Raw genomic sequence first — 10568 nt, forward strand, 5'->3', positions numbered from 1 at the left:
TAAGGTCCCTCCCCGCTTGCATCGTGACTTTAATTAGTAAAAGTTCTTCCCCTTTTTTTTTTTTTTTTTTTTTTTTTTTTCCTGACTTAGCTCCGTCATGCTTTAGCAGTTAGAGATACAATCCATTTCCCTCAGAGATGTGTGTCCATACACTTAAGATGATATCTGGGCAAATAACTCCAGTGGCCATCTGGTGGGAAAACACATGCACGCTTAACACATGTGTGCCAGTTTTGGGCAAATAGGGCAGCATCACAACATGACGCTGGTAAGTTCGTGCAAAGGATAGCGTGCTCCCTCAGGGAGGGTGTTTGTGAGATCTAAGCTTTGCACCCACAGAGACAGCTGTTAAAAGAGTATTGATCTGATGTTCTGTGCCAAATATTTCTTGCTTATCCACTTGTAAAACACATACAGTGAATTGTATAATAAATAAATAAATAAAAATGTACGTACCTTGAATTTTGCAACACGTTGTAACCTCATATTACAATATATTTTGAGTTTTTATGATAGACCAACACAAACTTGGCATAATTATAAAGTGGAAGTAAGTTGATATGTCTTCTTTTTTAAATAAAAATCTACCTGTGGTGGTAATCTCTGCACCTTCTCCCAATTTAGTTGGGTAACTCTGATGAAAGTTCTCCCTACTCGGTTTAGGTGAATGGCCATGTCTGAATAGGTCTGCAGTTGTACCATACTTATGAATGATGGACTGAACAGAGCTCTGTGAGATGCTCAAAGCTAGCCATGTCTTTGTAACACAGCTGTGGTTTAAATTGTCTTCAACTTCATCCTGGCCTGTCCGACGTGTTCTTTAGTCTTCATGATTCTGGTTGTTCTCTTGCTGTTCTCTTTATGGAGAAATTAAACGACTGACAAACTGACTCTATTTACTGTTTTGGCTCTGAACCCAAGATCTACATCACACCAGAGATGCTGTGTGCAGACAGACAGTAAAGCTGATGGTGAAAAGGAGAAGCAGAGGACAGTTTTGTGTATTTAAAGGAGTTCTGTCTGTGAAAGTCGAGGTGAGATATTTGCATGCCGTAGATACTCCTCGGTCTGTGTTTACGTCTATCTTGGCGTGGTGTTAAGATTTGGGTCTCTGTCTAGTTCCATGTCGCTGTCCAGCCCTCCCGCCCCTCCACCCCCATCTTGTTGGCAGAGACATGCATATCTACCGTGTTGCTACAAGCCGGATAACCCATCAAAGAGGATCTGATAGCAAAACCAGCCTGCTGCTACCTTTGTGAAAGTGTTCTTGAATGTGCATGTGCGCCTTGTTTAATGCCTCTCCTCTCCCTCTTAATGTGGCTTTTTTTTTTTTTTTTTTTAAGTACTCAATGTTTTGCATAGTGCTTTTGTTTAAACAGGAACACCAACGCTGTGCTTGTTTAAGGGATGGATGTGGTTTTTTTCTTTGTCTCCAGTAATCTTTTCCTTCAATAGAAAAGTAAACAGCACTGTCCCAGATTTGCCTGGCAAGTTAATTAGGAAGTTTTTAAGACCTTAGAAAGGTAACCTGCTCTTTAAATTATGGAAATCCTTGCATTCCCTGGGTGCACAGTCTGTCTGAAGGCTCTTCCGACTTAAAAATGATTTACCTCGCAAACAAACATCCAGATACATTTCCTTGACCAGAGAAACAGACATTTTGGACATATGGTTTGTGTGACATGTGGAAGCGAAGTCTGTCTGCTGCGTTGTCTCGCTAACATCTTTACAGTCTGGCTTCAGCTGATTACTGTTATCCTAAGTGAGCGTTTGAGGCTAATTTGAAGTTTTTTGCCAGTTCAGCTTTTCAGGGTCACTGCTCATTTGACTCGTATAATTGAAGCACTTAAAGCGCACGTGATGAGGTTATGTCACCTCTGACTGAGTCACTCGCACTTAAAAGCTGATGGCGTGGAAAGATTGCACTTGCCTGCGTAGAGCCAAAGGAAGTATGAGAAACTGATTCTACATTCAGTTTCCTTTCACTATTGTTCTATAATCAAATATACATGCAGATGGAGAGTGATGAACACTTCTCAGTAGAAAAGAAAAAGCAACTCATTTCCTATTCCCACTCTCGGCTTTGGGGAATTTCAGGTTCTATTAGTCTTGGTGGCAGCAGGATAAAGTTCGGATAAATGGGATTTAAAAAGCCGAGCACAAAACCTCCTACTGACCTAACCTACTTGGCTGATCTTAACTCTGTTTCTTAAACAAACCATTTCCTTGGTAAGATAGCACATTAAATTACCACATGGATGGACAAGAATGGTTTACTGCCGTCTTTGTGCAAGATTAGAAAATCCACAACAACTTCGGTTTTGACCTAAATTATTTTCTCTCATGTTATGTAAATCCCCAAATCTTGCAATGCACACAAACATGTAAAAGTTTATGAACTATACTTGATTTTTTTGGGGTGTGTTGGACCTCCAGTTTTTTTTTTTTTTGCCTGTGGTATTTTTTTTTTTAAATGTCAAACAGTAAGAGGAAGTAAGAAGTCATCTGAGGTTGTGGATTCTCTCTCTGTAAGGACCTCATGAAACTCAACCGTGGTAGTGGTATTGATGTTTCTGTAAATGTGTCCTAAATTAAACATTAACGAAACACTTTTATCAAAAGTTCACCTTCAGTGTGAGTTTTAAATTTTATCCTGCTCTGCTCGTATATAAGAAAACCATCTCCCACATCTGAATTAGAAAGTTTTGGGGGTATGTCCTCCTGTCTTTGTTGGTTCCATCTTCTGACAGTCCATCAGCAACTGTTTGGGTATTTTTAGTTCTGTGCTCATTTTGCCTCCATATGGGACATAAACCAATATGGGACTCATATAAAACAATAAGAATATTGGTCTTTACACAAGAGGAGTATTATTATTTACACAAAAACTAAAGAAGAAAGATCTATGACATGATCTGATGATTGCTTCAGATAGCTGGAGTTAAGACTTTACCGAGTTCACACAAAACAATGTATTGTTTGTTTATGCTGTCTGTGCTGATATATCAGTCATTCAAACTCTAAGACTATGATTTTTTTTTTTTTTTGTATTGTAAGTAAAAATGTTATAGCTGATTTTATTTAGAACAGAAAAGCTACATTCATGCTCCTTCTAAGATGGTATAACATACTGGTTATTATGAAAATGTTATTACATCGACTGAAGTGAAGCAAAAATGTTACTAAGAAATGTAAAATGTTTTAATTGAGCAGAATAGTATGTTTCTGCTTTGTCCATTAAGTAACACCAGGGGCTTAAAAAAACTGACATTTGTAATTCAATCAGCAGCTAGCCTGCAGTTGGCTGCTTGACAGACATGCCACCCATTGCTTGCCATCTGAAAATATATATAGCAACTGGTGGGGGAGGGTCAAGGTTCTGGTCCGTACAAAACATTTTTATAGTGGGGAAGAAAATCTGGAACAATCAAATGTTTTCGGAAGCTGTCTGCGCAGTCAGTTTGTGCTTTTAGTAAATTTTGTTTTCTCTGACACTTTTTTGTATTTTGAGACTGTTACTTTTTGAGAGTGTTACTTTTTGAGACTGTTGCTCTCAAAAAGTAACAGCCTCAAAAAAGACAAAAGACAAAACATTGTTTTGTTTTAGTATTAAAATAGTACTTTGGAATCAATAACATGTGAAAGATTATGTCATACATTTTTTTCCCGCTGCACTGAGCCAGATAACCTCTGTCAAAGACAACTGTTGACCTGAAGTCAACCTTTTTATTCCCTTGGTCTACCCGTAAACTAATTGTCGATCTCAGGAGTGTCACTGTAGCTTAAACACCCCCAGCTAAAGAGACTGTAAACACATTGAGTCATTTTTTTTTTTTTTTTTCCTTTGGAATACCTCAAAAGCACTAAAAATGCAAACTAACTTTTAAAATGACGTAATATAATGTAAATTTTATTTAAATGATATATGACAAAGCCAGTTGGCCCTTGTTTTGTAGTCAAGGGAAGTGCACTTAAAATGGGAAAGTACAATGGAGTTAGCATAGCCAGTTTTGTTTTGCAATTAAAAGCCAGGACTTCACCAGGCAGCACCACCACTTACTTCCAGCAATGAATGTCTCATATTTATGAGACATTCTCATGTTAATGAGACATTCATTAACATTTAAAATGAGCTCTGCAGGTTTATCTACCTGGAGCAAGTCTTGACTCCACTTGTTATGTATTATTTATGTACACACACACACATGCTTGCTTTTGTTTTAACTGATATACAGGTATGTCCTGATCATGCCAAGAACTTTACCCATAAACATCTTTCCCTCAAGGAATACTTAAACATGCAGCTGTTATTTAAACTGCATAAACGTGTTCAGTAATATATATATATATATATATATATTTTTTTTTTCTTTTCTTTTTTTGTTTTTCAGGAAAAGCAAGACCCAAGCAGCACGTCTCTCCAGCTGCGCAATGAGATCCAGGTGGGCAATGAAGCTTTAAATGAAGTACGGAAATATTATTTACCACTGTACAGATTTCTCCAGTCTGTTTTTGTTAAACTTAAGTATGTTAGGTCACCAAACAAATGTTACTTTTTGCCCACTCTTCTTTTCTGATTATTATTATTTATTTTTAAATATAAGCAACAGCGAAGGCTTTTTAAGCATGAATAGCCTATTTAATGTTATGTGGTGACATTTCTGTGGTATTTGAGTCTGAAAATTTACTGGACTTTTTGAAACCATTAATTTGTTTTGAGTCATTTAAAAGTGGGTTTGCTGCTCTTTTCTGAACATTGTTTTGGAGAACCTAAGTGTCTATGAGGTTAAGCTCAAAAGGATTTTAAGCAAACTTTCTCCTCGTGGATTTTTTCGACTAGAGCTAAATTCTTGTTTTTCCCAATTACAGCAACTTATTCTTCTCTTTAAGCAGAAATGTCTTATAACCTACTTTTTTTTTGTGCCTCCTTCATGTTGCCAGAAAGTTTTTAACGAGGCAGAACTTGATTCTACATGTCTACCGGTAGTCGGTCCCGGGTGTGTCATGTGGAATATATATAACTAAAATGTTGTAACTCACAGTGAATTCATGTCTAAGCAAATGGGGGGCAATTACTTTTATAAAGAAAAAAATCCCTCGCAAACTACATTTTGTGTTAAGTGAGGTTAACTTTGCTTCATTTTAATGTGACAAGAAAAACAAATGCAGAAGAAATATTTTAGAAATATTACTCTGTTATAAATTTTGTGAAAGTAACACTTGTCTCTGTTTACCTCAGGAATCTCTTGGCTTCAGCAGTGAGATGTCCACTCCTGAAACAGACAGAAAGTATGTTTCTTTTTTTTTCTTTTTTTTTTTTTGTCCTACTTTATCACTCTAACACCTGTCCGCAGTCAGTGTTGAAATCCAGAAATGTGCGCCAGTTGCATGTCCAAACAGTGCAGAGTGTGTCTGGATCCTATAAACCTACTGCATGCTTGCACACACAACAAACCATGAATCACACTCACCTTCTACAGGCCACAGCTCACATGAAGGTAAGCAAACAGAAACACACGGGCCTCCTGAGACAGCATGTGGATGACACGTATCTCGTAAGCGAGAGTTGAGAAAAGGTAGCCATCCATGTCCTTGGGGAATACATGTTGTCTCTTCCACCAGAGGGGAGGGACATCTTCTCTGAGGATCCACAGTGTTGCATGATATAATAAGTTTATTTTCACAGCATGCAATCTGTCCAAATAATCTGGCTAAAATTGGGGTGCCATACTTAAATCCAATTTAAATTTTGCTCTAGTTTAGCCACCCCCACAACACAGTGCAAAGTTGATCTGCATAGAAATATATATTTGCCAATTTCTGGTGCTACAATTGGCAGCCACAAACCCTTTCCAAATTTGGCAACATGTACTTGCAGCTGCCAGAGCATGGCCGATTGTGCTGGAAACTGAACAGCCACGATTCAGCTTGCTGTCTGAGCACACATAAAAAATCTTAAAGTAGAATTTCTTAACTGGGTGACACCATCTAGCCCTCCACACACAGACATCTCAGTTCTGATGCAGTTGGTCGTCCAAGTCCCTCGGCCATGTCCCCACTGAGTATCAAGGAAACCGACAGCCTGCTTCCTCAGGCTGACCCGCGCAGTTCAGCAGCCATTCTCTGCCCTCTGTACCTTTCCTTCCTGGCTTTGTGTCCTGCGGGGGGAAGGGAGGGAGAGACAGAGAGGGTGATGGTTGAAAGATTACAGCAAAAGGAACACGGGACGAAAGAGCAGGATGGAATAGGGCGTGGGTGCGGCTCTCTTTCAAAGGTTCTTGTAACACAAAAGTTAGTGTTTGCATGTTTTGCATTACATTTCTCCACTATATCCTCACATGAGGTTAGGGCTAATATGTGTTCTGGTGGTTAAAAGGAATTGAAATTTCAATTTTTGACTGTGATACAGCATAATGATAATGATTTGTATTTGTTGAATTTTGTAGCGTCATAAGGGTTACTAAAACTGAAAAATTTTAAACATTTTCCCAAAGGAAAATCAGAAGCTGCCAGGAGACTGAAAAGTATAGTGGTGCGAGTGTCGTGCTGTGGGTAATCTATTTCTGGCAGAGACCGAGGAACTTCTTAGAGTTGGTTGCACAATAAATAGAGCTACTTTTAACAGTCTGCTCAAACCTCACAGATTGCATCAGGGCCATTTTTGTCAAAACCAAAAACTATGAAGTCATCTTTTTTTTTTTCTTCTTTTAATTTCCCTTTGTACTTGTTTCTGATTGTCACCCAAGTGTGACCTACCCTGCTTCATGCTCATGTGATGACCACGTGCAGCAGAGGAAGTTCATACCACAGACATGATCTCTTTTTCCCATGGTTGTATACGTTACACGGCCATATGCCGAGGATGATGAGAACCAGATGCCAAAGTTTGAATGACATTTCTCTGCTGTTCAGTGAGATCCTCACCGAACAGCTAGGAAAGTAAGTACTTTCTGCACTTTTCACTCTGGCTTCCTCCCCCACCCCCGTTTTTCATGCTTCACACGGATCTCCTCGGATCCCACTCGTTATCAGGAAGATCCAGACTTTGGCAGACCTGTGCTCTTCAGAGAGTCTCTTATCAGAAGGCTTTGCATTCATTTACACCCATTCTTCTGGTAGCCTGCTCGCAAAAACCCAGACTCTGTTTCAGGTGTTAAAAGTTGAACATAAAAACTTTATAATACCTTGATGTAATTAAAGTTTTTCATGCTTCAGGACAGAATCTCGCACACCAATGCCCTCAAAAATCCTCTTCTTTTGCGCCTATCCTCGCCTGCAATCCTCGCTCTGCTTTATCTCCCCCACCTTTCTCGTCTCTCTGTTACGCTGCCCATTGTCCACTTTCCATTGTGCACGAATGGATTTCAGGTAGAATGATTTATCATGTGCAGTGGAACGGATAGACAGATTCCTCACACTGCCACAAAAGGCATTCCTGCACGCTGACACACAGCTCTCCGACATCATCGCCCCTCAGCAGGACAGCTGAAGATTACCCAGACTCCATCCAGTGGCTGTGCCACCTGTACATTTCTGAGTCTCTCTGCCCGACTGTTGGCAGGAGCTGGGCACAATACCCAGTATGCTTGGTATGCAAGCAAGTGTCGATGAAAGAGTGATATGAGAAGGTTGCAGGGTTCAAGCTGCCCGACTTCCTGTTTTGTAAGGCGATTGATTGGCTGGTATTGTTACAAAGAGGAGGCAGCTGGCTTATCAGGGAGGTTAGCAGAATAAGCAAATGGATCTAGATGAAAGTTTACATGTTAAGTTTGACTGGATGAGAGCGGTGCTTTCAGGAGCGGTTTCCAACTGCAAGATCGGTTTATGCAAAAATCTGAAGGATTTATAAGCTGTGGCACATGAAAAATGTTTTCCTGACAGCGGTACCATGCTGGCAAGCTTAAGCACCTTGTCAGCATATTTATAACTTCTGGCTGCTTTGCACAGTTAATTGACTTGTTTTGCTCAGCGCAAAGTGGAAGTGTGGGAGGAAAGTGTTGTCAAAATGTTATTTTCTTCTGGATGTTTTATTTACAGCTTTTTTGTGCTTTCCTGACATGTGAGCCTCTGGTCTTTCGTTTGTGTGAACTCTGAAATTTCTGGGCCCTGAAGCTCATCCTAAAGTTCATGCTGTCTGACACAACCACCATCACTCTGCTGCCATTTATTGTTGTCACCTTGTATTGTTCCACACAAATATAAACTTTGTAGTCAGACAAAAGCATCAGCTATTTCTTTGGATAAAAATAACTGCAATGTCTGTACCAGAAAAGGTATTTTGTACTTACCACGCATCAATTTAAAAACTATAAAATACACAATGGAGATTGGCTTAAATGAAATGTGGATGCGTGGATGCAAATTGGCAATTGACCAAGGGTTGTTACTTTTCACTTTATAGGAAAACTATTTTGATACAAAATATAATCCTTCATTACCATAAAGATAAACCATCATGCTAGCAATGCTAACAATGTCATGTCAAGGAACATTCAACTAACAGTGTTACATGACGAGGACTTATTGTGCTGCTAAATTGGGCAACACACCAGAAACGTTGTATTCTGTATTGTTAACTATCTGAGTTAATGTTGTCAGGATAAAATGTGTTCATGAGAAAATGAGAAATTCCTCCAGAAGACGTAAAACTGTGTCAATCTTGACAATAAAAATGGCCAATTCAGGACGACAAGAAAAGAGATCAAAAGTAATAAATGCACACACAGTCGTTCTCTGATTTCATAGACAATAGTTTAACTAAATTTAACCTTTGCTAGTCATTAGACTATAAAAGGAGACATTTTCTGCCTGCCCTGCAAAGCTCAAACCAAAGCTCAGGAATTTTTTATATAGCTTTTCTTAATTGCATTCCTGTGCTTTGTGGATGAGATACTAATACTGAATCTACATAGATGAACTGAAACTGAAAACCCTGGCAAAGATTTAAGGTTAAACCAATTAAGGTACAGAAGCGACACAATGCCTGAGCTGCCTGAACTCCAACTGAAAACATCCAAGGACTTTAAAAGCCCGTCAGTGTGTGTATGTGTGAGGGTTAATTTATAGAGGGTGTGTTTGGTGGTGGTGGGGGGGCTGCAGTGCTGTCACAGAAAAGCTTCTATTGAGTGAGGTCCATTAGCATTAGCTTTGGCTCTAGCCTAAGCTAGGGGGAGGGTGGTGGTTGAGCAGAGGGGTGAACCTTACAGGCCTCCATTCAATTAGCATCTCATTATGTTTCCATGGTAGCCAAGGTTTAAGCGGCACTGAGATTTCCCACTGCACCATGAGAGGAGTGCCGTGTTTGAACAAACACGTGTTCCTGTGCACACGCACACGGACATTTAGTTACATTGCAGAGGGGGAAATAAGCTCTTCATGCAGCTTTGATCTTGTTGCACATTTTAACATCGCTTTAGTGTCTGGCTCTGCACGTGCTGGTAGCCAAAGTCATGAAATGTGCCCTAAAGTAAACAAATCAAACAGTCGTGAGAAATACACAGTGTACATTTGCAGTTTTTTTTTTTTTTTTTCCTGTGTAGATTCTTTACTCAGACAGGTTGCATTATAATCCTTCAACATTAGCCAACTTGACCAGGGGAAAAAAAAAAAAAAGATGTGGTTTATATTTCTTCAAGCCTTCAGAATTCCTTCTTCTTCTCACATTGTCTCAGACAACTTTACACAAGTTTTCAACATCTACTTCAAGCTGAAATCTATAAAGCTTGCCCTTTTATGTGAAGTTGACAGGTATAGATGGGATTTATCATCTTTGTCTGAGCAAAGAAGAGTCTGCCTAGAGCTGACATGCTGCTGAGCGAGCTAGAAAATAAGCTTAAACTGCTCTTGCATGACTTTTTGATTGGAAGCTGAATGCAGTTTTAGAAAAAAAAAATTAACGTGTTTGTTCCAGTCTATACAGATAATGGGGATATTTTTTCACTCAAATATTTTCCATGTCTGTCTGTCTTATGCCCTCATTTTCCCTCCCTTTCTTTCTCTCTTTTCCCCCTAAGTGTCTGTTCTGAGGATGGAAGTAGAAACACAAACAGGCTGAGTCTGCCCTGTGGTCTCTGTCCCTCCGCCTCCAGCTTCTGGCCGCTTCTCTTCTTCCAATCTATACTTTTCTTTGTATCTTGCTTGTACAGCTTGTCATCCAGTTTTCTTTTCATTTTGCTGGCCCCTGTCTGTTTTTTTGTTTTTAAAAGATTTCTAACCATATTCTACTATGCAAATTTGTTTTCCCGTCCTCTTCGCCCTCTCCCTCTCAAGCCTCGGGAGCCTGGTTCACAATCTCTCAAGTACCATTACTGATCCCAAGTGGCGAACAGGCAGAACTGCAGCACCACTTCATCAAAAATGTCCCCCACACTTGTGCGCTTGAACAGGGCTGATGCACTTTTCCACTACTGTTCAAACAGAAGGAGTTATTTGGAAGTAAATGAAGCATTGCACTTGTAATTCCACTGACTTCTTTTTTTTTTTTTTTTTTTTTTTTTTTTTTGGGGGGTTCCCCCTCCAAAGGCCCCCCCCTGAAGGGGGTTTGGGGGGAAACCAAAAATAAAAATTTG

The 10568-nt window shown here is 39.6% G+C and overlaps 1 protein-coding gene across 8 annotated transcripts in view; it reads left to right on the forward strand.

The window, feature by feature from the left end:
• sash1a (SAM and SH3 domain containing 1a) overlaps window positions 1–10568 on the forward strand; it is a 199260-nt gene that overhangs the window by 152568 nt on the left and 36124 nt on the right. For all 8 annotated transcript variants that reach the window (XM_015034962.1, XM_015034964.1, XM_015034963.1 and 5 more), the window contains exons 3-4: window positions 4392–4442; window positions 5240–5289. In XM_015034962.1, coding sequence (XP_014890448.1) covers window positions 4392–4442; window positions 5240–5289 — 101 coding nt within the window. The remainder of the gene's footprint in view (window positions 1–4391; window positions 4443–5239; window positions 5290–10568) is intronic.

Source organism: Poecilia latipinna, unplaced genomic scaffold (assembly GCF_001443285.1).
Source record: "Poecilia latipinna isolate Pla-1442-1.1 unplaced genomic scaffold, P_latipinna-1.0 Scaffold318, whole genome shotgun sequence".
Lineage (NCBI taxonomy): Eukaryota > Metazoa > Chordata > Actinopteri > Cyprinodontiformes > Poeciliidae > Poecilia > Poecilia latipinna.